We start from the raw sequence: 27529 nt of genomic DNA, 5'->3' as shown, positions 1-27529 counted from the left end.
CCGGCCTCGCGGTGGCGCCGCACTGAACCGCCCGTCTCGCTCTTCAGGCTGTGATTATTTTGTAAAACCCGGCGCCGAGGCCCGAGCGGCCGCTCTCCGGGGCCCCGCCCCGCGCCCCTTCCCCGGGCGGTGGAGGGAGGAGGCCGCGGCGCGCTCGGGAGCCGGCGAGGGAATCCCTCTCCCTCCACGTCACCCGATAGCGAGGGAACCCGCACTCGCGTCCTCTAACGCAAATGACCATCTTTGGCAACGTGCGCCAGTGGAACAGACCAAGGGCGCTGGGCTCGGGGGTGCGCGGGGGTAGAGAAAGGCCAGGGCCAGGGCCGCCTCGGCGCCCCCAAGCAGCGCCCGCGGTCCGCTCCTGCCCAGCCACCGCCTTTCTTCCCCGCGCGGGGAGTGCGGCTGGCGTCAGCGCCGCCGGGAGCCTGGGCACCGAGGGGAGCGCTGTGCCCGCCTCCTCCCGCGCCTCTTCCTTCTCCTCCTCCCCCTCCTCCTCCCCCTCCTCCTCCTCCTCCTCCTCCCTCCGCCTCCCCGCGCGCTCCTCCCCGCAAGGTGGAGTCTGGGGTTGACGTGAGTGAATCCACATGGTACAGGGGCTGGAGAATAAAGAGTGGAGTTGAACTCGTGCCATTGTAGTGACTCATCTCGGGCAGAGCGCAGGGGCTCCGAGCGAAGCGACGAGCAAGTGAGCGGCGCTCGGCGGGCCCGGGAGAGAGGGAGAGAGGCGCGGCCGGGCGAGGCGGCCCGTCCGGGAGCGGGCGCCGGGGAAGGGGTGCAGTCGGGCGCCGGAGCGGCGGCACGGGCAGCGGGGCCGCGTCCCTCTCAGCGCCGGCTCAGCTGGAGCCCCGCGGGCCCCCCCCCCCTCCCCCGGGCGCAGGCTGCTTTCTCCCGGCAAGTGTCCGAACCGCTCCGAAACTCCGGCGGCGAGTCGACCACAGGAAGTTTATTCTCAGCTCCTTTTCTAAAAGGAGGAAATAGAAGTTTCTCCCAGCCGGCAGTCTTTTCTTTTCGCCTTTTTCGCCCTGTCTGAAATCGGGGGGCCCCCCGGACCTGGCAGGCGTGACCCGCCGGGCTCCTGCTCTTTTTTAATTTCCAGTTTTTGATCCGGCCAGCCGTCCCGGCCGGGCTCCGGCTGCGCGCGGGAGCGGGAGGGCGCGCGCAGGGGAGGGACAGAGGGACGCGCGGACTTTTAGAGGGAGGGACTGGGTGGCCCGCCGGTCCCGCGGCGCTCGCAGAGCAGGAAAGAAGTGCGGCGCGAGGCGCTCGGGAGGCACCGTCCCCGGGCTGTCGCCGCCCCCCGTCCGCGCCCGCCACCGTCGGGGAGAAGCCCGGGAGTGAAGATTAGAGCCCGAGGCGCGGCCGGCAGGGAGCGAGCGCGCAGCAGCCGGTGCGCGGCCGCGGCGAGGGCGGGGGAAGAAAAACACCCTGTTTCCTCTCGGGCCCCCACCGCGGATCATGTACCAGGATTATCCCGGGAACTTTGACACCTCGTCCCGGGGCAGCAGCGGCTCACCTGCGCACGCCGAGTCCTACACCAGCGGCGGCGGCCAGCAGGTAGGTGCGGGCCCTGGGTGCACCTGGCGGCGCGGGTGGACCCCCGCCCTCCTCTCTCCGCCACTGCCTCTTTTGCTTTCTTTTCCCATTTTTGGCTTGGCGAGAAAATTCCTACGGGGTCACCGTTGTAGGTTCTGGATTTTCGTGTTGTCCGCCCACCGTTCTCCCCCATCACTTAAACCAACAAACAAAACTGGAGCGGGGAGTGGGCTTGAAGAGCCGGCCAACCTTTTCCCTCACGCTACACCTTATCCAGACGAGCTCCTGGAATTGCAGCCTTCCTTCCCGGGAGCCTGTTAACTCCTCTCCCAGAAATCGTTCCCCTCTCCCCCCTTCACTTCTCCGTGGTGGGTAAAAAAAAAAAAAAAAAAAAAAAAAAAAAATCTTTGCACTCACTGGCCCCTCCCGACATCCAAGGACTCTTCCTGTGGGAAAGCCCTCTCCCTCTCTGCCCCTGCTCCCCATCAGTCTTAATTTCTGAAAGAGGTTGGGGATTCGGAAACATGGTTGGGCTCCTTCAAGTAATCCAGAGTGAGAGCGAGGGTTGTCGCCCTGGGAATAGGGTGCGAAGGTCAGGAAGGAGGAGGTCAGCCTCGATAGGCTCCGGGCCTGCGCCTTTGTGCCCCCGTGCCCATCCATCTTCTGTTCGGGTCAGAGAAGGAGCTTGTACTGCCACCAGAAGGGGCGCCTTGAGGGTCTGGGAGGGTACCTGGGGCAAGGAGGCCTGCAGAGAAAAGTGGGGGTGGGGGAAGAAGAGGCCTTGCTTAGGCTCTTGGGTGGTTCTGGAAGCGGAAAAACAACTTGTTTCTAAAGCAGCCGGACTGGTTTGCGCTGGAAGGATTGTGCCTGCGATCTGTGTCTATAAATACCAGAAAGGTGCTGCTGGGGTGGGGGTGCCAGTGGGGTGCCTGCACTGGGCAGCAGCCACTCCCCCGCCCCCCCCAGCCCACCCCCAGGCTTCAGAGGGAGCTGGCTTAACAAACAAGGCCACTACTACCTGAAGCCCATCTCCCTCAGGATCTGTGGAGTCTCTAGCCAAGTTGGCTGCAGCCAAGAGTTGGTCCGGTAAGGCAGTGGCCTTGGCCTCCAGAAGCCAGCCAGCCAGGAGGGGCTGGGGTTGGCTCCTGGGAGGGGTGGACCCTGCCAGAAAATAAAATGGAAACATGGCTCTCTTTAGGATCTGAAGAGGGATACCTTGTTCCAAAGTGATTCCCAATACTTGGTGAGTCCCCCAAATGGCTTTTCTGTGTCTTTCCTCTATCTCCCCTGGTGTCTCCCTAAGCACCGGCTGAAGAACACCTAGTCTGTGCATTGAGGGCACATTCAGTGCACCTTTAATAATGAGCACCAAGGCGATGAGTTTTCAATCTTGTCCTAAAAGTGATTTTGTTTGCTTTCCCTTCCCAGTGGTGGTTTTTATTGAATCCAAATAGCATTAAGCCACGGTTTGGAGTCCTATATGCCCATTCCCTCACTCTTTAATTCAACAAACGCCAAAACATCCCTCTCCTCCTCCCGGGATCCCAAAGAGGTCTTTTGATACCTTGTCTGTTCCTTTTGCTGCTGTTTTTGTGGCAGTCATTACTGCAATATTACAATCTCACCTCCTGGCTTTGCTCAGACCCTGGGGCCTGAATGGGAAGTCAGACCGGACATCAGTGCCCCGATTGAATAATCTGTGTCACTAGGGCTTTGAGCCCAGGATGTGAGCAGAGGCAATTCCCTGTTTTGGAAGAAAATCAGACAGGAAACCAGTGCGAGGAAGAAGGAAGAGAACTCGGTCCGGCAGGGTGTAATGGGGCCTCATTACTGAAGCAAAAAGCAGCTGTTGGCTAATTCCTAGCATGCTGTAACACATGAGAATTTTGCAATTAGTAATAACTAGTGCATGGGTTCTCGCATATACGCCTGCCTGTTTGGCCCAGCAGCTTGAGTGAAGTGCCTTTCAAACCAGAGGGATTGGCAAGGTAATGCCGCTTTGGACAAGTCTTTCAGCCTGTCCGCCTCTGGGGGGAGGGGGGGAGAGAGGGGTCTTGTGGAGGGGGGAGGTTTTTCCATCATCTCTCCAACTTGGAGCAAAGCTGTTCTGTGGTCCTCAGGACTGACTTGAGAGGCTTTTGTTACTTCACAAGTCTGTGCTATGACCCTACGGGCTCAAGGTAACTTTATTACATACCAGATACAACTTGTAATCACTTTATTTCCCTCAGCTTCCTTTATGGGGAGGCTTTCCTGGCATTTAGTGGGGTCTTCCTCCTTTGTGGTATCTCAGTAGACCACTCAGTAGAAGAGGTTCTCTGGTTTTCCTTTGGGCAAGTGAATATTATTTTTTCCTGCTCTGTTTGTGGGGTCTAATATTCCTGATAAGTTTGTTGCTGTCTTTTCAACCCAGAACCTTATCTCTGGCTTCATAAAGCTTGATTTTAACACATGGCCATGAGTTCCAGGGACTTCAGAGGGGTGGGGGGGCAGATAATTCTTTGTTAAAACCACTCTTCGTGTATATGGCAGGAACTCGAAGCATGAAAAATATTTCCTGTTCCAGTTATAGTTTTAATCTCAAAACATTGGTGATTTTGTTTTGTCAATAATAGTTGCACACGCCTCCCCCTCCTGGCCTTTTCTTTTTATTGTTGTTGTTTTCTCTCTCCCCTAACTTTCCTAGGAAAACACCTCCCAGATATATGCCCTGCCTGGCTGCTCGACTATTACGGTTTCAGGACCTGAGCATTACGCAATCAGCCAGTTACACAAACATAGGTCATTTCATAACTTGTTTTCATCAGCTGAGCCCCCTTTTAATGAAAAAAAAAAAAAACCAAAACAAAACAAAAAAAACAAAACAAAAACAAGATCTAGGACTTTTCCAAGGCTGCCATTTGTCTGTTCCTCAGATAACGTGAAAATAAACCAAGAGGGACAGTTCCTCTTTGGAATCAAGGAATACCAGACTTGCTCTCTTCTTTGGCAACCGCCCTTTCCCAAGAGACAGACAGACAGACACACATACACGCACACATGCACACACACAAAATTCCCCGGAGTGAACTTTTGCCAACTGTACCAGGCTGGGACATTCCTCACATCAAAGAACTTTTACCAGAAATGACTGTGATTCCCAAGTCAGTCCCAATCACACCTCTCTACTGCCCCCTACGGGACATTCTTAGAAGAACTGTCTGGGGAATGTATTTTTCCAGCCCCAGACAGTGTTAACTTGGTGAGTTTTCGGAATTCTTAGGATTTTTTTCTTTTTAATTCAGGACAAATAAATGCCATATAGTTAAAAGCGGTTAACTAGAAACTGCCTGACTTTGACATGCAGTTTTCTTAAGAAATTTTGTTTTGTTCTAAATAAAACCTGGTTGAAAAAGGAGTGCATTTTTTTCTTTCCCTGTCTTGATGTTTGTCTGATCTTTTGGGTAACCAGGAACAATGTCTTCAAATTCCCAAGGCGTGCTTTCTTGCTGTGTTTGTATCAGGATACTGGGAATTTTGGGGGGGGGGGGAGGTGGTCTTCAGAATTGGCTGGAAGGTGGGAGGTGTATATATGAAGGGTTTGGTGCCCCCCCCCCTTTGTCTTTGATCTTGTAGATGTTGTAGATTAGGATCAAACGAAATGTTATCCCAGGAATTTGTCTGTTCTACTGATTCTTGATGGTGGAAGTCAGCGTCAGTTTTTCATCAAAGCGAACGGGGTGAAATAGCAGTCATGTATTGTCTGAGAGGGTAGCTGAGTTTTTCTGTCCAGGCCCCTGAGTGCATTGCCATTACTTTATTTCTGCCTGCCTTATTATTCGAAGTGAGTGTAAAGTTAGGGGCCTCATTTTCTTTTTTTCGTTTGTATCTTGGTGCAAACACACCAGAAGTACACATCCAAATCCCTGTGGTCCCCTTCATAATTATTCACTGAGGAGACTAAATACTTCTTTGAGTGCCATGGATCTTAGACTCACGTTTTACAATGCCCCTCTTTTGGAATTGCCTTCAGCAAATCCTTTTGAAAACCCTCCCTGCTAACAAATCTTTGTCCTTTGAGGGTGAGCTTGATATTTGGAAGTTAGCAAAAGATGTGACATATAAGGAATCAAGTCTGACATAGAAGGTTGGGTGATCCAGCTGGGTCCAAAGCACAGTATGACCCAGAGTTGTCTCGATCTTGATCTCAAGAGTCTTCCTGTGAGAGCAGGCACCAAGAGAGGGCACACCAAAGTAGGCACTTTGGCCATCTATCACTTTAGATTTTCTTCCCCTCTGTTAAACAGGAATAAGGTGTTGGTTTTTGAGAACTCAGGAAGCTAACTTTGTGGTCTATTTGTTGAAAGAGAGAAAAAAAATAGCATCATTACTTTGTGGACATGTCTCATCCATGTTGCATGTGGTATCTTTTGATGGCCACGGCATTTCAACATGACGGCAGCTGCTTTGATTGAGGCAAATAGATCTGTTCCAAACCCCACTTGGTAACTCTATCCCTCTTCAACTCACTGGGCCAAAAAGAGAAGATATGCGTTCTCTTGCCCAGCACCATCTCACTGGCAGTGACTTGGCCATGCTCACCCTGCTGGAGTTAAAGGGAATATCACATGCCATGCCCTTCCACTGAGTGCAGAAGGGGTACATGGGATAATGGGCATTACCCTTCCCACCCTCACCCGGTGCTTTGGAGTGGGGGGTTCAGGCCAGAAGGGCCCTGGGAGGAGAAACTGGGGACGCTGACAGGTAACTCTGCATCAGTCGCTTTCTCCTGTCCCTTGTTTTTCTTCTCTCCCTTGTTTGCTTCACCCTGGCAGTTCAGAGGAGGAAGGGGAGAGTGTGGTTCCTTTGAGCGAGCCTGGGAAAGAGAGGAAGCTGACGGGAGGCAAATCACCTGTAAAATGTGGGGAAATCATGAGTTATTAGCAACCATTTCCATCGTGACACAAACGGCTTTCTTCAGAGAGGAAAGGTCAAAGTGATACCAAATGCAGAATCTGTGAAGATTGATTGAATTCCATATAGAAGGCTTTGGAGAAAATGACACATTTAATAAAAATAGCATTTGGGTCCAGCTGGACCTCAGTTGTGCTCTGGGGTGTATGAGGTAACATTTGCCCTCACTCTGTCCTCTTCCCCTGAGCCAGTCTCTGGAGATTTTGGAATTTTTCTTTTCCCATGCTGGGGATGTAAAGAAAAGCAAAAGGGGGAGGGTGGTTCTTAAGAGAAAGAACCCAGTCCATTTCCAGGTATGCACAGTCCTACCTGTCTGCCTGCTGAGACAGGTCACAGGTATTCATGGGCTTCGTGGCTTGAGTGGTTGGGGGCCCAGTTGAGAATCAGTGTGATGGTGGAATACCTGGCCGACAACACCGCCCCTGACTTCATCTCAAATGCCACTTGTGCCCAGCTCAGGAGTTTCTGAGATAAGCTCAACCCCATCCGCGTCTTCAGGAAAATGGGAATCCAAACCCTGCTGCCTAGACGCTTGTGCTTCCTAGATCCTAGACTGCTCTTGACCCTCATTTCTGAATCCAAGGCCTACCTGTAAAATTCAGGAAGGTCATTTTCCCAAATCAGAAAGTGCTAGGCTGCAGGGACCCCTCTGACCCGACGAAGCTTGGTGGCTGTAGGGCGCTGCGTTCTGAGCTGTCTTTCTTAAACAGGCTGTGGGAGCGGGACTGAACAGCCCCGTGGCATCCTTAAATATAGGTGCTTTGGGATAAAGAAGGGTCTTTATGACGCCAGAGACACACAACAAATCTTGTAAGGGCTCGAACTTCAGCTTCAGGGTCTGAGTGAGACTCCCTGGGTTAAAGGAAGAGTTCTAATTGTGTTTGGCTTTTTTTGTTCCCTCTCTTTGTTCTCCGCCCCGCCCCCCCGAGCATTTGGAGAGGGAATGGGCCTCTAGAACAGGGGGCGCCAAACTATGACCCACGTGTCTTTGTAAATAAGGTTTAATGGAACATGGGCGCACCTATTTGTTTACGTATCGTCTGTGACTGCTTCCACGCTATAATGGCAGAGTTGAGTAGTTGCGACAGAGACCGCATGACCCACAAAGCCTAAAATATTTACTATCTGGCCTTTTACAGCAAATGTTCGTCAGACTCTGCTCTAGGAGGTCGGTGGGGGCCAGTTTGTCCTTTTATAGGCATTCTTGCCCACCCAGAAGTCAACAGGATGACACAGTCAAATAAAGCATCTGGAGGCTTTGCCAGGCTGGAATGCCACACAGCCGTCCAGCATCTTTGATCCCGTCCCTGGAGGAGGAGCTCCCAAGGGGGCTGGAGAGCCCCCCCACCCGGGGACTCAAGTGACGTCCTGGGTTCCCTGCTGTATCCCCCACCCCTCCCAGCACACGCTTGGTGCTGCAGCAAGGCTCGTGGTGTTCCAGTGCTCACAGCTGGGAAACCCCGTGTTGGTTTCTGCTCAGTATTAACCCTTCCATAGAGCACCATGACTTATCCCCAACATGATGTTTGACTGATGGTCGGGTCTGCTGGCAGAGAAGACTGTCAGGCTGATTTCTGGGACCACGGACCCCCTAGCCTCACCTCATCTCTCCTACTCCGGTGTAGCTTTCTGAGTAATACCTTTGGAGCTGAGACAAGTCACATCGGCCAGAACCCATTTAAACTTGTGTGAGTGTCTCAGAGAGGCTCCTCTAGGAGACAAAAGCCTTCTTTATCACAGCCCCAGTCCCCTGTGGGGATGGGACATTGTTTTTCTAGGGCCAGTGTGTTATCCAGATGGCTTTACCTCCCTCTGAAACAAGTTGTACATGCGTTTCGAGGCAGTCATTACCTAGTGCCTTGTTTTTATGGCTGTCTTGTTTTGTCTAGACCGAGCCACTGCTGCAAGCAATCTGGCTGTTGGCCGGGGAGCACATTCTGTAGAACCAGAGCGAGGGGACCGAGAGCCCCCAGAGGGGCTGAGAGTCTTTCACTTACTCCCAAGGAGTCTTAGTCTCCGAGCTGTGCGTTAGGGTTTTTGCTTGCTTCCCATGGGCTGAGAGGGGAGCTTTTTGTTTGTTTGTCTGTTGGAATGAGGAGTGGATTTCTTGGATGCCATCCAGAAGGAAAAGCTGACAGTTCCCTCACAGAGGTGGAGGGTCCCATCGAACCATCATGCTGAATGCCTCAGGTGCCCTTCAGACCCAGAACCTGACCTGAAGAGAGACACGGGATAAAAATGCCGGGTGCCTCCCAGGAGTGGGAAGCTGGCCGTCTTTCCCGGAGCCGCCCCAAGCAGAGTGCACGGGCACCGTGGTGATGCGTGACCGCGGCGGCGGTGCTGCTGGTGATGACGATGCCACCTTCCATTGGTTCAGAGAGGCGGTTCTCCACCCTGGCTGCACGTTAGAATCTCCCCAGGCATTTAAAAAAAAAAAACCACCTTATCAGAACCCCACCCCGGACATGTTATTTTAGAACCCTAATGGCGAGGCTGGCTCCGGCCTTGGTGTTTTTAGAAAGCTCCTCAGAATGTTCTAACGCCCAGCCTCGGTGGAGAACCACTGGAGTGCCTTTTATAGCCAGCGATTCTAAGGGGCTACTTGTTTAATCGTGACAGTGATTTGCGAGTTTGGTGTTCAGATTCTTCTTCACAGACAGGAGAACTAAGTCCTCAGTGATTTCGCGAAGGTGTCCGCCCGGGCCTCCTGGCTCCAGGCGGAGGGTTTCCTGCCACCACCTTCCTCTCTCCCCGCCCCCAGCTCCCCTCCAGCAGCCCAAGAGAAGCGTAGCTGTCTGGGCCTTGCGTGCCTCTGCGCACGCTCAGCCACGCGCACGCGTTCTCCATCCTCTGCCTCCTCAGAGGCCCAACTGAGTTGTCCATTTTCTTCTCCTTGAAGATCATTTCCTACTTGGAGTCTTCCTTGTTCACTGCATCCTTCCTTCCTTCCTTCACACACACACATACACACACACACACACACACACGCACACCCAGCTCAGGCACCTCCTGATAAAAAGCCGAATCGTCTTTGCCTTCCAAGGTGACTCAGAATCCATTGTACTGGACAGCTCTTCTCATAGTATCCCAGAATCCACTGGTAACTTCACCGAGTCTCACGATTCATCCCACTGGGGCTCTCCTCGCCCAATCCCAGAATCCATCGTGCTGGGTCATGCTTTCTTCACAAAACGCCCTTGCCCCGGGGCCCCAGGGCAGTCTGGGAAGGGAGGCAGAGACGTGCTACCACCCAGACTGGGGTCAGGCAGCCGGCAGGGGAGTGAGCAAGGAGGGGTCCCCAACTCCCCCAGTTACAGTGAGGTGCTCTACGCTCCACTTACTTGCATAACAGGAACCCAGGTGTCATCACCGGGGACAAAGGCAACGGTGGTGGCAGCCGCCATTGCTGCTAATACTTGTACTCCTGGTTGGTCTGAGCAGGCCAAGATAGGAAGGAAAGCTATAGCACCTGTGCCAGCGACAGCACGATTTCATCTGGGATCGGACCTGTGGGGCCTCCTGGGTGAGAGGGGCGGTCGACAGGGATGAGCTGACACCCTGAGGGCAGCAGGGGTGGCTACAGCACTTGGGTCTGGATTTCAAGGAAGCAAAAAGCGACACTACGGAAGCTTGCGTAGCACCGTGTTTGAGAGCCTCTTTGAATCCTGACCCCCCCTGCGTACGAGCCATGTGGCCTTGGATAAGTTACTCAATCTCTCTAAGCCTAAATTTCTGCCTCTAAAGTGGAGATAATGGTCGTTCTTACCTCAGAGGGAGAATGAAGGAGATAATTTAGGTCGAACACTACCATGGTGCCTGTCGTTTAGGAAGTGCTCAGCAGGTGCTCTTACTGCTTTCATCTCATCACCCACCAGATTAGGGAAGGAAGGAGCTGCAGGACTCCTTTGTGTGGAGATGGGGGTCACCCACGGCTTCATTAGGGGAGATTTCCCCTGAGGAGCTGGAAGCCGTGGGCTGCGGAGGCAGGGAGGCCCTTCCTTTCTCCCCTCACTTTCTAGTAGTCGCTCTGAAGAAAGAGGAGCTTGACCCATTTTAGTGTTTGTACTCTGTCATCATCTTATATTCTAAATAGGATGCTTCCTGCAGCACGTTCCAGAGAGTTCTGCAACTTGGTCTGGGCATGAATTAAGAGACAGGGAGAAAACGCTGAGCTGGCAGCACGAGAGTTTCCCACAGACACAGACATGAACACAGATAGATATGTAGGTAGGTAGGGAGAGACGCGGTGTGTCTGCCCCAAGCAAGATGGCGGTGAAGGGCGAGGAGAAGGAAGGTCTGGCCACAGATGCTAACACTTTTCAGTCTCATTAGTTGGAGGACACCTTTTCCTGGACTTGGTCTCACCCGGATGGGGTCACAGCCCCATCCTGAACCTATTCAGAAAGTAACAAAAGCAGGCACAATAAGTTTCCTGGTGATCTTTGCTGCCCTCCCACCCACCCAACCCGCGGGTGCGCCAATGTCCTCAAAGGGTCCCGAGCCCCAGTACCCTGGGGACTAATTGGAGGTGACCCAGAGGCTCGTGAGGCCGGGTAGGAGGCAGAGCTAGCCTGCTGAGTGTTGAGTGGCTAGGGGCCGCATCTGTCCTCGAAGTCATCTGGGGTATGACCACATCCTTACGAGCCACCTGGGGAGCGAGTTGCCAGGACCTCCGGGGAGTGGATCTGACGTGGGGCCTCAGGAGTAGTTAAGATCCCACTGATTCTTGGGTTGTTGGGTGTCCAGGGAAGCCCACCCAGTGTTCCGACCTTGGCCCCCCCCAGCACTGACTCTGCTTCGCCTCCTGGCTCCGCTTGTCCTGTTCCATTATGCACCTGTTGTCTCAATACTGTTTGTTCCTCATTTCAGAAGTTCCGGGTAGATATGCCTGGCTCAGGCAGCGCCTTCATCCCCACCATCAACGCCATCACCACCAGCCAGGACCTGCAGTGGATGGTACAGCCCACAGTGATCACCTCCATGTCCAACCCGTACCCCCGCTCGCACCCCTACAGCCCCCTGCCGGGCCTGGCCTCCGTCCCTGGGCACATGGCGCTCCCGAGACCTGGCGTGATCAAGACCATTGGCACCACCGTGGGCCGCAGGAGGAGAGATGAGCAGGTATGGCTCCGATCGGTGTAAAGGAGCCTCGTCAGTGGCTTTCCGGGCCTCGTAACGCACAGTGTTTTTCTGTGGAATGGTGGGGAGCTGGGGGAGCGGTCTGGGAGCGAGCACTGGGGAGAAGACGGAGCTGGGGACCGGGGGCACACGACCCTCACCGTTGGAAGCAGAGCTGGGGGCCGGGGAGTCAGGCCCGGCTCTGTCATCTTGCGCATGTCCCTTAGAATCTCCGAGTCTCCGTTTCTTCAGTTGCAAAATGGGGATCATGGTACCTGCCAGCCAGGACTTGTTGCCATGCAAATGAGATCACGATTGTGAAAACACATTGTATGTGGTAAGGTATCAGCAAATGGGAAGGACTGTTAGGACCTGCCTACAGTGAGTGGTGTCCTTCCCTGATCCTTGGCAGCGAAGCCACAGGACAAGCAGCCAACGAAACTCTGGCCGGGAGCTTTTTTTGGATTAGCCCTTGATCGTCCCCTAGGGTCTGTGGCAGGTGAAACACTCAGCCGACCTGCAGGGTCGCCCTCCAGGCCCACGGTACTCACCATTCCCGCCTTGGTGTCCGGGGCCTCCGGCTCGCAGCGGGAGCCCATTTCGGGTGCCTGGAATACCCGTCCCAGAAGCGCAGGGACGCTGGGGTCTTTGGAGTTTGCTCAGCTGCTTTAGCTGACTGCGTGTGAGGGGAGGAAGTCAGGCATCAGCTTTTTTTATTCTCAAAGGGTTCAGCTTTGAGAAGGAGTCAGCCTGGCAGGGAGGGACACCAGAAAGTGTCGGGCCCGTGCTCTCTAGACACCATCTACCCATACCGAAAAGGCGTGTCGTCCGTACCAATAGTGAACCAGGGTAGTGATGGGCCCCCCGATTCCCCAAAGAGAGGTCAGAATCATGCATAAAAAGAGGGAGTGAGCCTTCCGAGAGCCCCATCGGTCCCCCTTCACAGATGACACAACCGAAGCCTCAGACAAACGTGCCTGGGGCCGTTTGGCAAGAGACTAGGGAAGTCTGGACAGGAACCCATTCCCTGGATTCCCTGTGCAGTGCTGTCTCACCAATACCATGCCACCATGGATCCAGGGAAGGGAAGATACTTTAGCGGTGAAATCCTTTTTTCAAATGAAATATTAGCCTGGAGGATCAATCCTATCCATTGCCACCACTGCCCACTCCCACTCTGAGACCCCAGGTCCACAGTGTTCCAATACAAGGACCTTCAAACACGGTGCCCTGTGGATAATCATGGATCCAGTTCCAGCAGTCCCCAGGGTACTTAGAATTACAAGGGTCGCTACTCCGAGACACTGGAAGCCTTCATGGGCTCTCTGTTCCTCTGAGGACAAAGCGGGGCCTTGCGTCCACTACATGCTGGTTTGTTCTGCTAATGGTAGGAGTCAGCGCAGGGCGACATGGAGAGTCATAGACACTGTAATAGATGCAGCTCTCCATCGCTGTGGGGGCAGATGGCCAATATCCCCCTCACTGTTGCTTTCCGTAATTGTAGATATTGCAGTAGCAGTGATCATAATGTCCTTTATGAAATACGCTTCCTTCAGGAGCCCCAGGTGTCAAGCTTTCTAGTCACCAATGAGTTGGATCCCCCCCTTATGTAAGTGACCCCGAGGTAAGAGCTGGTCTTGCGAGGGATTCCTGAACTAGCAGGACACAAAGCAAGATGTGCTGAGCACTCTTCCTTCTTTTCTGGGCCTCACCCACACTAAATTTAGAAGCTTCTATCTGGAAGGGACTTTGGAGACCAGCTTTTCCAGTTTCCCCTCTGTCCCCATTTTACAGATGAGGAAACAGAAGTCCAGAAAGGAGAAGGGGCCTGTCTCCTCTCACTAAAGTGAGTTAGTGGCAGAGCCAGGACTGGAATCTACCTCCTTTGACCTTCAGCCCTGTGGTTTTCCCACCGCACTACCCTAGGCATGCCTTTAGGACAATCTGTCTGGAGGATTTCCTTCCTTTTCGGCTAGGGAGGGAGAGAGCCAGGAGCATCTTGTCCCACGTCAGTCAGGAATTCAGACAATCATCTGGCAGCTTGGAGGAAGCCTGGGGAGTAGCATCCTAGAACCGTGGCTCTTTGGGTTCCTAGCCCTAGGGTCTTTTCTCCGAAGCTGATTTCCTCCTTCCTGACTTCCCCCAGGGGGAGGAGCCTGTGACCCAGAGCCAACATGGTACCTCGCTGCCCTGCTCCAAGCCTGCCCAGAGGCTGCCTCTTAGGCCAGTGGCGGTGACCCGAGGAGGCCGGGAGCAGAGGGTGTGTGGCTTGTGGGTGGGAACTTGGTGGTGCTGACACACTCAAGCTTTAACCGCGTTGAAGTCACCACCCCTGAACACTTCCTATGCTGACAGCTCCCCCAAGTTGCCCCATACCTTACAGATAGCGGAGAGACTTCTGGGCTAATCAGGAGGCCAAAAGCGGTCCGGAAGCAGCCAAAGGGGGAGGGAGGCTGAAATGTACCACAACAAGGTCTTCATCTTTTCTGCCCCTCGTCAGTGAGGGATGAAGGCCTTATCTGGGCCTCAGGGGGAGCCCAGTAGCCCTTTGCGTGGTGAATCCTGAACGCAGGGCTGCGGCGGGGCCAGCAGGCCCTCGGTAACTCTGCTGGGCTCAGGTTGAGACAAGTTTAGAAGCAGCAAGTATTCAGAGCTGTAGCCAAGTGACCACATGACCTCAGCTGGGCAGCCAGTCCCCACACAGGGCCAAGGTGCCAGGTTTGTGCACTGTGGATCTCTGGTTCATCTGGATTCTTCCAGGGCTCAGAAAAAGCTTCAGAGAGGAACCTCGGAATTCCATCTTCTTTCTAGCACTTTCTAGGTTAGAGAGGGCCCTCACACTGAGTCTTTTTGTTTTTAATTCTTTTTTGTTTTTATTTATTTTTGAGAGAGGGAGAGAGAGACAGAGCACGAGTAGGGAAGGGACAGAGAGAGAGGGAGACACAGAATCCAAAGACAGGCTCCAGGCTCTGAGCTGTCAGCAAAGAGCCCAACACAGGGCTCAAACCCACGAACCGTGTGACCTGAGTCGAAGTCCGACCCTTAACTGACTGAGCCACCCAGGCACCCCTCACACAGAGTCTTCATCTGATCACCACAGAAACTTTTTGGAAGGCAGGGCAGGTCCCAATAATTCCATTTTCTGAATGGGAAATCTGAGGCTTAGAAGCTTTGGTGATTTGTCCATGGCAACACAGAAATGTCATATCAGGGTTTTGTGGGGTTTTTTTTTTTTTAAGTTTATTTATTTAGAGAGACAGCGTGAGCGGGGGAGGGCCAGAGAGAGGGTGAGAGGGAGAATCCCAAGCAGGCTCTGCACCAACAGCACAGAGCCCGACGCGGGGCTCCAACTCACCAACTGGGAGATCATGACCTGAGCTGAAACCAAGAGTTGGATGCTCAACCGACTGAGCCACCTGGGCGCCCCCATATCCGTGTTTTGCTTCCAGCCTGCCTTAGACCTCTCAGAAGAGAGAATGTGGAGCCTTTGGCTCTCTAGGGGAAGCAGAGGATTTCAGAAGCCGGGGCTGAAGCCAGGGCTTGAGGATGGAGGTGGAGGTGGGATGAGGTATGGGACCCTGAGACCAGGTCTTTGGAAGGGGCCTGGGGACTCCCAGAGGCAGACCCTGTGCTCTCTGTGTCCCACCTGGAGACCACTGCAGGGGGCAGAGGCACAACGAGGGTGGGGCTGATGCGGGAGGGGAGCTGGGTCTGGTTCTTAATCGCTTGAGGTGAGGTCGTGGAGGAGGTGAAGGAACATGAGGAGGATATCCCAGGTGTGAAGGAGGTCCCCGGGGCAGATGCAGGACGAGGCGGGGCTCAGCCGACGCCCTGGGAGATCTGAGGTGCCAGGAGGCTGGTAGGTCTCCCTAGCGTGCCAGGCTTCCTGCCTCCCCCCTGAGCCACACACCTTGACTGCTGGAGGGTGGGCGGTGGATTTGAAAGTTGAGAAGGTGTGACGAGCCTCTCTGTGCTCAGGTGGCCTGATGCCTCAGAGGGACTTCGTGTCCAAGGAGTTGACTGGCACGTTTTCATGCCAACGCTTGGAGAATTTGATGTGGGGCTCTGGCACCTTGGTTGGGCCCATAGGGTTACCTCAGTGTAGACAGAGATGGGATTGTCCTCTCCGATGCTGTGCCCTGCTTTGCTGTTCAGGATATCACAGCAACAGACCTGCAGGGTTGTGGGGAGCCCTGGGGACTCTGACCTGGGCCCAGTCAGGTCCGTGACTCCCTCCCTCTCTCAGTGGGAAAAGTTTCTCTCACCCCTCCAAAAGTGGCTTCGGCTTTTTTCCCATGTTGTCCCTTAGGGTAGGACCCAGATCTTACTCCTCTAAGAATCTTCTAAGCCTTCAGTACTGAGCTTGGCACATAGTAGGTGTGCTATCAGTGTCTGAGAACTGCGCAGAATGGTCTTTCTTTCGGAATTACTTTCTGCCTTGGCCCACAGCCATCTCCTCCTGTCACCTCTGCCCGCACTGAGGGGCACTAGGGTCACAGGAAGGGCTGTATGTAAACAGAGTCTCAGCCCTATGTAGTGGAGCAGAGTTCTTGCCCAGGGGGCATGAGTCACAGGCCCTCAACCAGCCTCCTTGCAAGAAGCTAGATGAAACGCTCTGCGGAGGGATTTTTGTTCATTTCGTTTTCTGATAAATCTCCAACCTCTCAAATCACGCCCGGCACATGGAAGGTTCTCATTTGTTGAATGAATGCGGGTGGTGGGCAGCAGGGTTTAATGTGCCTGGGGGGGTCCCTTCTCCTTTTTGCCTGTCCTGTCCAGCCTAGCATTGTGCCAGGCACACTAGTGAGCCCTCCAGGTTGAATTGTGAGCCACTGGCACGCTGGGGCTGGTAGAGGAATTGGAAGCCGGGTGGTATCCATGGCCCACCTTCTGGCAATAGAACATCCCCCATCCCCCCCCACCCCCACCCCCTGCCAGTGGTTCTTACTCTGGGCTGAGCTACTTAACCAAATGGGGATAATGAGGCTTGCAGAGTAGGCAGAGTGGTGGGGAGGAGTAATTGGCCAGGGTTTGGGAGAAGCTGTGTAAGTGGGTGGGGCCAGGCCTGGCTGGTATGAAGGGACTCTGGGAGGAGCAACCCCAGCTTCTCCTCTCTGGCCTTAGCACTGGATCAGGGCTGACCTGATAAATGCTACCATCTTGTCTGGGCTGTTGAGTCCTTGACACGTTGCTGCCCTGTTCTCCCCCTCAAACCTGGGACTGTCACTTTCCAGTGTGGGCTCAGCTCTAAGTGCCCTCCCGGGTGGCCACGGCAGGGAGCGCATATTCTAGAATTGCTGAGCCCAACCACACTCCTCTCGCCTCTCTCCCTTCCCCCCATACCCATCCCAGAGGAGTTTCTTAAAATGTAGTTAGGAAACAAAGCTGGGGAACCATTTACCCAAACCTAATCATGATCCTTGACCTTGGCCTCTAGCTGTCCCCGGAAGAGGAGGAGAAACGTCGAATCCGAAGGGAGAGGAACAAGCTGGCTGCAGCCAAGTGCAGAAACCGACGCCGGGAGCTGACGGAGAAGCTGCAGGCGGTAAGGAGCTCCGCAGGGGCCGGGGGGCGCTTCTGGGTGGGCACGTGCTAGGGCCCCAGGCCTCCTGGCCTCCCACCCTCTCCTTGCCCACCAGTGGCCTGTATAGATGAGTCAGTGCAGACAGAAACATTCCTTCCTTTGAGCACATAGGTTTAGCACTGCCCTGATTAAAGTAGAGATTGGGGGAGAGTGCCGGCCTTTGGCACCAGCCTGGGCCCAGAGAGGGAGTTCGACAGCCTGCAGGGACCTAACACCTGTGCGTCTCCTGCTCTCAGACCTGCTGGGGCCCCTGGGTGAGGGATGGCACAGAGTGTTGGTATTGCTAGGCCCTGAGAGCCCGCCCAGGCCCAGACCTGCCCCCTCTGGGGCTACTTCCCAGCCTTCCAGCCGCCCCCATGCCTCCCACCAGCAGGAATGATCCAAGCTAGCTGGTGTGGACAGGGGGAGACTGCAGTCTGAGGGGGTCTCGAAGCTCTCTGGGTCTCATGGAGATGGTCACGTGCCAGCTGAGTTGTACTGTCTTGGGGTTTTCTCGTATCCTTCACGGGCAGGAGGATTCCTAATCTCTGCTATGAGCCTGAAGCTGTCACCTTGGTACCTCATTCTGCCCTGTGAGTCACTCTCCCCTGCTGCCTAATTGCCCACACCTGGGGGCTGTGGCCCTGCCCTTCCCTCTCAAAAGCCTGACCTGACCAACGTCACGTAACTCCCTCCAGAGCCTAGCCCTGCAAGATGGGCTGAATGGCATGTGGAGGAAGCCCAAAGTCAGGACTAACTCTCCTGAGCAGAATGTTAGAGGGAGACTGTTGGCAGTCCTTAACAATGACCAGCCAGGGACGGGCTCTGGAAATCACAAATTGCCTTACACATCCCATGACGTTCTCGAATGCTCCCAGGTACCATCCACCTGCATCAGGTCCCCTTTGTCCAAGAGTGAGAGCTCTTGGGGATTGAATGTGTACTGTGTGAATTCCATGTAGCCTGTAGTGATGTCCCGCGGAGGTGTGTGTGAGCATCGGGCGGGAGACCGGGAGCTCTCCGTCACTAGGTGAAGAGATCCCTTAGTGATCAGTACTCCCTGGGTAGACTCCCCCAGGAGAGTCCTCCCTACCACTAACCTTCTAAGGGGCCAGGTCCTCTTGAGTCTACCCTGGGTGCTCCCTACCACTAGCCCCAGAATAGCCCCTCCTCCTCCGGGCCGCCTGCTTTCCTCCCCTCCCTCCCTCCCTCCCTCCCCCAGAAGCCTCACACCCTACTCCCCCGCCGCCCCACCCACCCCAGCCACCCAGGCCCCTGAGCCACATCCTCCACAGGAAACCTCTCATAAGCTCATGACGTTCGTCAGACCCTTGAGACAGATGGAAACTTTTTTTCACTGTGGAATATGCTGTACTCTACTCAGCTCTGGCCCACATCATCTCATTCTTGAACGGGAATCTGTGTTAGGGGAAAAGTGGGGAGGAGGCCGTGACACACGCCTTTTCACCTTTCACACCTGCTCCTTCCATGTGCTTTGCTGCTTCTCTGGCTTTGCACCAAAGGGAGGGGGCCGAGCTCCTCGCCACGGGACCCTGCCACCCTCCTCGCCTGCTCAGGCTGTCAGGTTCCTCATCTGTTAAAGCACAGGGACTGAACGGAATATTCTCCCAGGGTTCTGTGAGTCCCGAAGCATGTGCTTCAGAAATTAGAGTAAAAAAAGGGAAGTGGGGCGGTGACGATTTAGCGGGGACGAATGGAGAACTTCCTGCCAGGCTGGCACTGTCCAAAGCTTGTGTGTGCAGCGTAGAGTTTAGTGTTTATGCATCCACAGGCAGGCTGGACAGGGGTGAAGGGGTGTGAGAAGGATGAGGGGGGGGGGGTTGCGGTGCAGGGAACTGCATGCTGCTCTCCCTTCCCCTCCAGACCTCACTGTTCCCCGCTCCTGGGAAACTGCAGTCCTGGCAGGGCGGCAGTAGAGCCTGGTAGCATATGGACTCTGGGGTAGATACATCAGGGTCAGATCTGGGCTACTCTGTAATCTGCTTGCCCTGTGACACTGGGCAAATGACAAGACCTCTCTGAATCTCAGTTTCCTCATCTGCAAAGTGAGGTGATTGATGATGCCTGCTTTAGAAATCTCCTGGAGGATTGATCTGCAGTGCCTGGCACAAAGTAAGCGCTCGGTCGTGGTGTCATTTCAGCCTTCCTCCGAGCCTACTTTCCTCCTTTCTCAGGAGCTTTGGACATAAAAGGAATCTTGAGCCACCAGGTGACTCAGAGCCAGTGGGGTCCGTGGCCAGGGGTGTGAGTGGGCTGCTTTCACAGTTGGTCCTCTGGGGACAGCTCTGGTTTTCCTTTTCTCACCTGGATTGGAAGCCAACCCCACCCCCACCCCAAGCAGGTCTCCCCAGCAGGCTCCTATCCCTCACACACCTCTCTTCCCCCTGCAGGAGACAGAGGAGCTGGAGGAGGAGAAGTCAGGCCTGCAGAAGGAGATCGCTGAGCTGCAGAAGGAGAAGGAAAAGCTGGAGTTCATGTTAGTGGCCCACGGGCCCGTGTGCAAGATCAGCCCCGAGGAGCGCCGATCCCCCCCAGCCTCTGGGCTCCAGCCCCTGCGCGGTGGAGGCGGCGGAGTGGGTGCCGTCGTGGTGAAGCAGGAGCCCCTGGAAGAGGACAGCCCCTCATCCTCATCGGCCGGGCTGGACAAGGGCCAGCGCTCTGTCATCAAGCCCATCAGCATTGCTGGGGGCTTCTACGGGGAGGAGCCCCTGCACACCCCCATCGTGGTGACCTCCACGCCTGCCATCACTCCGGGCACCTCGAACCTCGTCTTCACCTACCCCAGCGTCCTGGAGCAGGAGTCGCCTGCGTCACCCTCCGAGTCCTGCTCCAAGGCACACCGCAGAAGCAGTAGCAGTGGGGACCAGTCATCAGACTCCTTGAACTCCCCCACTCTGCTGGCTCTGTAACCCAGCTCCCAGGGGGTCCTCGTCACTGCCTCCTTCCCAGGGACCAGCACCTTCAAGCACTCCAGGGCCGTGAGGGCCAGAGGGGGACCCTACCAGAGAAGAGAGCTTCCCGGCTCTGGGGACACCCAGGTGGGATTTGGTGGTGAGGTGTTGAGGACTTTTGGTGATCTCTTAGAACTCACGGGACCTCCTCCCTCGTTCATCTTGCAAAGTGAATCCTGTGTCTTGAAAAGCCTTGGAGAACTTGGTTCAGTGGACTCAGGCATCTCTCTGGCTTCTGAAGAGCCTGAAGCTGGTGTGGACCGTTCCTGTCCCTTTGTTACGATCTGTCTCTGGAGTGATGGTGTCCTTCCCCGCCCCACCGAGCATGCTCAGTGCCTTTTGGTTTCACCTTCCCTCTATTCGCCCCTTCCTCTCCCCAGTGTCGATTTTACTTCCTCTTGGTTTTTCTCAAAGTTGCCATGACATTTCATCGGGGTGGTCTGAATATTAAAGCTCTTCATTTCTGGAGATGGGGCAGCAGGTGACTGACTCTTCTGCTGGGGCCGACTTGTCCAGAAGGGGACAGTCAATGTGCAATACAGAACCTTCCCTCCCTTGACACTCCCCGCTCCACCACCATCTCCAGAACCACCAGCAGGGCTCCCTGAGCTCTCAAGGAGATGCTGCCATCACTGGGAGGCCTGGAGGACCCTTTCTGCCCATCCTTGGAGACAACTTTTGGAGGAGCGGCTTGGCCAGAAGACAGGGTGTGAGTGAGACAGCCGGGGCACAGGTTGGGTTTGCCAAATGCCTAATTACCAGGCCAGGAATAGTGCCAACAAGCCACACAGGTGTGTCCCAGCCAGCTTCCCTTGACCTGGTGTCTTGAGCAGGACGTCTCCTGTAATTACTGCCTCGCCATCCTGCCCCTGGACCCTTCTACTAGACCAGGGAGGTGTCCCTCCCTAGGAACCGCACAGCACTCCCAAGTCTCTGTTGGCTCTGCCATCCCCGGTCTGGCTCTCAGGGTGACGCCACCCACAGAAATTTAATGAGCGTGGGCCTGGGCCCTCCCCAGATTGCTGCCCGGGGCAGGGAGCGGGGGGCACCTCCCCAAGCCTTGAAGGCACCTTTGCTGTGAATGGAAAGGTAGGGGAGGAAGGAGGGGAGGCAGAGTGGGATTCGCCTCTCAGTGAGATGTCAGGCCTTTTCTGCCCTCCGTGGTCATCATCTGCTACCTGATGGAGTGCTTTCTCCCTTCCACACCATGTCCTCCCAGTGTGCTCCTCAGGTCCAGCCAGCCAGCTGTGAACCTCTGGCCCAGAGCTGTTGCTAAGGCTTGGGGCTTTCACGCCCTTCCTGGGGGCTGCTGAAATCAGAGATGAGATGTATTGCTTCCCACTGCAGGGGGCGGGGCGTGGGGGCGGGGGTCCTCCTGGCCTCTTCCAAGAGCACAGCTGAGCGAGGGCCCTGCCTCCCACCCCTCTGAGCCTTTTTCTCCCTAAGGCAAAGCTCTGGCTGATCTTCTAGAATTGGCCTCTGCTGGGCTAGTGCTTTGGGGGAGACCCCACCGTTGTGATTCAGCTCTAGAGATCATTGTATGATAATTTAAAATTATATAGATATTATTTAAATCAAACCCACTGGGGGTTAAATTTCAAAGTTAGTCTCGGGAGAGAAAGAGAGAGAGAGAGAGCTGTGACACATTAGCTCACTTGTTCCTTTCACACACCCAGGCCTCGAGGGCGGGTCCTTACTTAATGCCCCTGACCCTCCTCTGTGCACTAAAATGGAACACGCAGAATGGAGCCGCCAAATGCTTAAAACACGCAGCCCGCTCTGACTGGAAGTGATGTGGGGAAGGATAAGCCATGCAGAGAATGGAGTTTAAAAGAAAAAGGATTTTTTTCCCCCCAAAACCTTAAAAATGTTATTTCCCACATTCCTTGGCTATGATGCTGCCCTCCCGATTTCCCAGAGGTTCTGGGCGGGGCATTAGATTGGGCAATTGAGTTTCTGGCTTTGGATTAACCAAAGAAATAGCAGTCAGCCAGGAAACGCAGGAGGTGGGCAAAGAAAACTGGGGTGCGCTCTGCTCTGAAGGGCTTAATCATCTCAAGTGGTATTTGCGGCCAATTGGGAGCTATTTGCTTCTTTTTGCATATATATATATATATATAATATACATATATTATATATATTTCCTAAATGAAGCTGCTTTTTGGTGTTTTATTTCTGAAAGTCCCTTTGTGCCCCCCTTTGCACAGCACTGATCCCGAGGCAGGCCGTAATCTGTGACTTGGGGCCAGGCTGGACATTCCTGGGATAGCGTTTGGCCTTAGTACAGATTTCAAGCTGTGTTGGCTTTGGGACCAGCAGAAGGGAAAAACCACCACCTCACAGGGCTTTAGAGGCCTCTAAGCTGCGTTCCCATTCAGGACCCCCGGCTTTGTTCTTGGAGGTGGTTTGGCTTCCCCAAAGCCAGAGGTTATTTGGGGGAAGGCTGACCATTCACACCTAACTCATGAGCATATCCTCAGTTAGCTGAGGCTTCTTCTGGCTTGTTCTTGAAGTTCCTGCGCACACACCATTGTTCCAGAATCACCGGACTCCAGGCCTGCTTTCTCCTCCCGTGGCTCCAACTAAAGGAACAGCTGCAGTGGGGGCGCCTTGGTGCTTAAGCTGGGAACTGCTGGGCCTCCCCTGTGTCCCCAGCCGCGAGGCAGCTGGTGTGGACTCCAGTTGGGCTGCAGGCAGCTCTGGGACGGCATAGGGCAGGCGCGCCTCGACAGGCTAGTGTGAAACACACGGTCCTCGTGGCCACCTGGCTGGCCTCTCTGGGATCCGTCCTCTTCCTGGCTGAGTGGAGGGACACAGCTGCTGACACAGGAAAGAGAGGAGATCCCAGGTGAAGCTTAGGAAATAGCCGGGGCCAGCTGCACGCAGAGCTTTCGTGGGGAAGTTTGCAGAAAGACATCACTGTTCTGCCTGTGAGAAAGGCCAGGTGCGCCCACTGGCCAGTCACACAAGCATCTCGGCCAGGAGCCATCAGAGGCTATGGCTTCCTTTCCTCAGGCTTTGGGGACAAGAGTCTCTTCTCTGCTCCCACTGGGCTCTGAGTCTAAGGGAGGGACGCCATAGGCAATGGAACTTTTCTCCCCTTGATGGACCAACAAATGTTCCTGCAATCTCATGTTTACCTTTCAGGTTGATCTCCTTTCCTGATCAGATATCACACAGCCCCCCGAAGAAGGAAAAGAATAAGCACCTACTATGTGCCAGGCACTGTATTAGGCACTTTTATAAATATACCCTCTTTAGGATGAGACTAAGGGGCGAGGGTATCCCCTGTTAAAGGCCCCCAAGTAATGGATAAACAAAAACACTTAGAGGTGAGAAGGTCCGTCTTCAAAGATCTCAGGCAAGGTTGCCCTCAGTCGGAGGTTTGTTCTCAAAGATCCATCCCCCACAGTACCCTCCCACCTCCAAACTTCTTTTCCCTCTCCCTTGTCATGTGCTCCTTTGCACTCCTCAGATGGTTGGAGGGGTAACCTGAGTCCTTCTAGAATTTGTGGACCAATAGGATACGTGATGTGTGTAACTTCCTTTAAAAACTTAAGTAAAGGGGTCTTGCTACTTTCTGCTTGTTGAGTCTTCTTGGCATTTATCTTAAAAGCCAGCATCTCACTATTTATTGACAGGTTGGGTGTGTGTGTGTGTGTGTGTGTGTGCACGTGCACACGTGCGTGCGTGCCTACATTTCCAAGTGTGCCTCCTGCAGCTTTTAAAAAGAAAACTCAGTCATCCCACTACTAATTTGACATCTCATGCTTCTAGTGTTTGGGCCATACATTAACAGAGGGTTTTAATTGGCCAGTGCTGATGTGTTCAGGAAAGGCTGGGTCAATTTGAGCGGGGCATGGGAAGGGGAGGGGGAGAAGAAATTGACATTTATTTTATTATTTATTTAAAATGTTTACATCTTTGTGTTGTACCAAGCCTGAATAGAAACAGCATTAAAGTACTCAGTTCCTCTCTCCCTCTCTTTCTTCATTTTTGTTTTTAAATTTAGGCTAATGATGCTTTTTTTTTTTTGTTTCTAAAATGACTTGTGACATGTGCTGTATAAACTGTATAAAAAGGTTCTGTTCTTAAAGACGGATGGTCATTCCTCTGGGGACAGTGGTCACCAAGAAGTCTATATTGTAAGAGAATACAACGTTCCTCAAAAATTATTTTCTCTGTGTGATTAAACGTTTATTCCATTTATTTTAGTTTGTGGTTACTTGATATCGAGGAAGAAAATATTTGCCTTTGTATAAAGAATAGGTGTCAGGGTGTCTTTTCTGCAGCGAGAGATGTATATATCGTATTTTGGTATATAGTGGAAAACCATAAATTTCGTGCATCTGTATTTGAGATCTGTCAATGATGTGGAGTAAAGTCTGCTATAAGATCCTGGAGGAAACAGGTTGTACAAGAGTCATAGCTCTATGGAGAATTTAATTACCTTTCTGAGCATCCTTTTTTTTTTTTCTTTTTCTTTTCTTTTTTTTCTTTTTTCGTTTCTTTCTTTTTTTTTTTTTTTTTTTTTTTTTTTTTTTTTGTTTAAGTATTGGTGAAATGGTCCCATTGGAAAGGCTTCTAAATAGGCCTCTCCAGGCAGGACTGCGAGCTCAAAAATCTTTGTATAGTTTTGAAAATTGAGGAGTAGTTCTGCTCTGAAGCATCTCTGGTGGTGTTTTCTGTTGTTTTGTTATTTTACTGTAATCCAAGCCTACAGTATTTGCACTAAAGAAAGCTTGTTAGAAAAAGCTTGCTGCTATGGAAGAAAGAACATATTAAACTTTTTTTTTTTTTTTTTTTTTTTTTTTGGTTAGCTTTCCCACTTTCAATTGAGTAGTTTTTGTAGAATAAAATGATTAAGATTGAAGAGCCTCTGATGGTTGGTTTATTCCATCTTTTCTTCCTGTCTCTCCTGTCCCTTCTCTTTTTCTTCTACACTTTTCTACCTTTGGCCTTGGGGTAGAATTGGTCTCTCTGGTGGGTGGGCAAGGCGGGGAAATGGCCCTCCTAGGACCTCTTTCTGCAAAACGGTGAGGTGGGCCTCTGGCCCCGGCTCACAGCTGCCCCCATTTTCTTTCTCCTGCTTCTCCTCTCGAACCTCCCCCAACTCCTCCCAATCCTGTTCCCCTTTCTCAGGGCCTGATTCTCAGCTAGCTGCCAACTACTGCCAAGGTGTGAGCCAATAAAAGTTCAAGGTGCTGTCCCTTCCTGGAGGTAGTTTGTTTGAACAGGTTGGTCCTGGAAACCCACGAATCTTCAAAGAACCAATTAAACGTGTCGCGAACATTGTCCAGGTGGTCGAATGAGATCACGTGTGGGAAAGGCCTCGGAAAACAACTGAGGGGTGCGCCTAAGTGGATGATCACATCTCCAGATTTTCTCCCTGAAAAGACACAGGTTGTTAGGTGTGAAACTGAGAAGCGTCAGCCCAGACCCCATTGCCCTGTAGACCAGGAAACCCCGGGGTAAATGGGCAACATCTGTTTGGGGCTGCTTATGCCTTGCAGCATAAGTGCTAGGGTGGCCAGGCTGTCATTAGTTAGTGCTTGTGGTTGGCAGCTGGCTGAGAATTAGCCCCTGAAATTACACCGGGCACTTCAAGTCTGCTTCCGACAAGCTCCGCATGCAGGCTCCCTTCTCTGGAGGACCCGAGAGCAGCGGACCGTGAGTCAGAAGGGCCTGCCCTCACTACTCAGTGGCTGTTGAGTTCTGGAGGAAGCCATGTAACCTCTCTGAGCCTTAGTCTCCTCCTCTGTAGAGGGGGAGGGTCATGATAGTATACTCAGAGCGCCCACACCACAAGGATTAGGGTAGCTCCCCCTTTCCGTTTTGAGAGGGCCCGCGGCATTAGGGGACGGGGCACTCCCAAGTCTCCGCACGGGACCTCCCGGGGACCTCCTCTGCCCCAGCAGACACCACAGAAAAGATGTGTCTTCCTGAACAGTGAATGTGTCCCTTGGCGGTGTAAGTGTCAGATGCTGGGAGTGTTCACACGGGCTTCCGTAGGCTCTGGGGACTGTGCCGCCCAGAGAGAAGCCTGTGCTCACGTGTCTACGCGCACCTCTCATGCCCAGGCACTTCCGTAACACCTTTCATCTTTCAATAACACTTGGAAATCTACTTCGTTTAAATTCCACCTCTTCGCCCACATGGCAATTAGAGAGGTCGATGATTGCTGGGCACTTAGGAGATGGAGTCGTAAGCAGTCCTGCCTCTTTGGGCGCCTCTAAATGCCTTAAAAGCATCCGGACAGATCTTCAGTCTCTTGTTTGTTTTTTGTTTTTGTTTTTGTTTTGAGAAAAACCAAAAGGGGCTGCCACGGTTTGGTCCCTAGACCTACCTCTGTCAGGGAACTTTTCAGTCACTGCTAAGTCTAGGCTATCCTGGTCCAAACCTGTTGGAGTGGCCTGGGTTATGGCAAATTGTACTGATGACATCTCCAACAAAGTTGGAGTTTCAAGGGTTAGGTAGAGGAAGGATGTGTTGGCGAGAGATTCCTGGGACTCCCCTCTTTTGTTGGACCTAGACTTTGCCAGGTGCACAGAACTTTGTCACCAGGCTTTCTTTGTTCATTGCACTGCCACTGCATGAGAGAGAAGGAATTTTTCCGGAGCCAGTATTTTCCAAGACGTTCGGCAACATTTGTCTCTTGGGCTACTGAATGACACCCTGTATGTGAAGGCATGTGACAAGGTCCGAAGTGCTTAAATCAGGAGGAGACGTAAGTGGTTAAAACCCATAGACCTTGGTTATAAAGTTGACTAAGGCAATCTGATTAGAGTTCAGCCACTGGGCTCTGGGCTCCAGTGCCATGTTTAAAATGGAAAGGTGTGATTTCCCTTTGGGCCCCACGAATTTAAAGGACGGATGGGATATTTGTGCACGGGCAGCTCAGCCCTCGCTGGCCCAGGGCCCCAGCAAGGAGGAGGGCTGATGGCCTCCCCTCCGGGTCCGCCTCACTCCTGATCCGCGACGCTGTTCTTACATCCTGGCAGTAGGTTCCTCCTTGGACAAGACAATGAAAGGACTGTTTCCTGAGAAACCATGAGCTGTTAGGACAAGTCCACCCACCCCTTTTACAGTCAGCCCTTGCCTTCGCAGAACCTGCCCCAAGTGGAGGGAAACTGTTAGCCCACGACTCTGCCCCGTGGGCAGGCTCCTCCCCCTTCCTCTCCTCTGGGCGCTGGTGGACAGATGGCCCAGCAAAGTGTCGGGGGCTTGAGCCACCGTCTGTGGGTTGTTGTCACTGGAAAATTCCACTCGTTTAAAGGAGAAAATAAAATCTGCTTTGGGCTCCACCTCTGGAGCTAGAAAACTCCTTAATCAAACTAGATACCTTAACAAGCCCCAGTGTCAGCCAAAGGAGAAACAGATGAAAATGCAA

General features: G+C 53.3%; 1 protein-coding gene and 1 long non-coding RNA gene across 2 annotated transcripts; one reads left to right on the top strand and one right to left on the bottom strand.

The window, feature by feature from the left end:
* The first annotated feature begins 613 nt into the window (after positions 1–613).
* On the top strand, positions 614–24348 carry FOSL2 (FOS like 2, AP-1 transcription factor subunit). Its single transcript, XM_045447305.1, has 4 exons — positions 614–1554; positions 11356–11607; positions 17042–17149; positions 19579–24348. The coding sequence occupies exons 1-4, from the start codon at positions 1456–1458 to the stop codon at positions 20095–20097; spliced, it is 978 nt and encodes a 325-aa protein (XP_045303261.1). The 5' UTR covers positions 614–1455; the 3' UTR covers positions 20098–24348.
* On the bottom strand, positions 10911–14212 carry LOC123581301. Its single transcript, XR_006703706.1, has 2 exons — positions 13981–14212; positions 10911–11430 (listed from the first exon to the last, which is right to left on the bottom strand). It is a non-coding gene; the product is annotated as an uncharacterized LOC123581301 (long non-coding RNA).
* Positions 24349–27529: the final 3181 nt, after the last annotated feature.

This window comes from Leopardus geoffroyi, chromosome A3, assembly GCF_018350155.1.
Source record: "Leopardus geoffroyi isolate Oge1 chromosome A3, O.geoffroyi_Oge1_pat1.0, whole genome shotgun sequence".
NCBI classification, from domain to species: Eukaryota; Metazoa; Chordata; class Mammalia; order Carnivora; family Felidae; genus Leopardus; species Leopardus geoffroyi.
This window is presented reverse-complemented; position numbering and strand designations above follow the sequence as displayed.

What these genes read in the sequence shown, in the direction of transcription:
- FOSL2 (XM_045447305.1), top strand. Translation starts at nt 1,456, where the DNA reads ATGTACCAGGATTATCCCGGGAACTTTGACACCTCGTCCCGGGGCAGC. An exon ending in CCAGCGGCGGCGGCCAGCAG is followed by an intron (nt 1,555 to 11,355) that starts GTAGGTGCGGGC and finishes TCCTCATTTCAG; the next exon opens with AAGTTCCGGGTAGATATGCC. An exon ending in GCAGGAGGAGAGATGAGCAG is followed by an intron (nt 11,608 to 17,041) that starts GTATGGCTCCGA and finishes CTTGGCCTCTAG; the next exon opens with CTGTCCCCGGAAGAGGAGGA.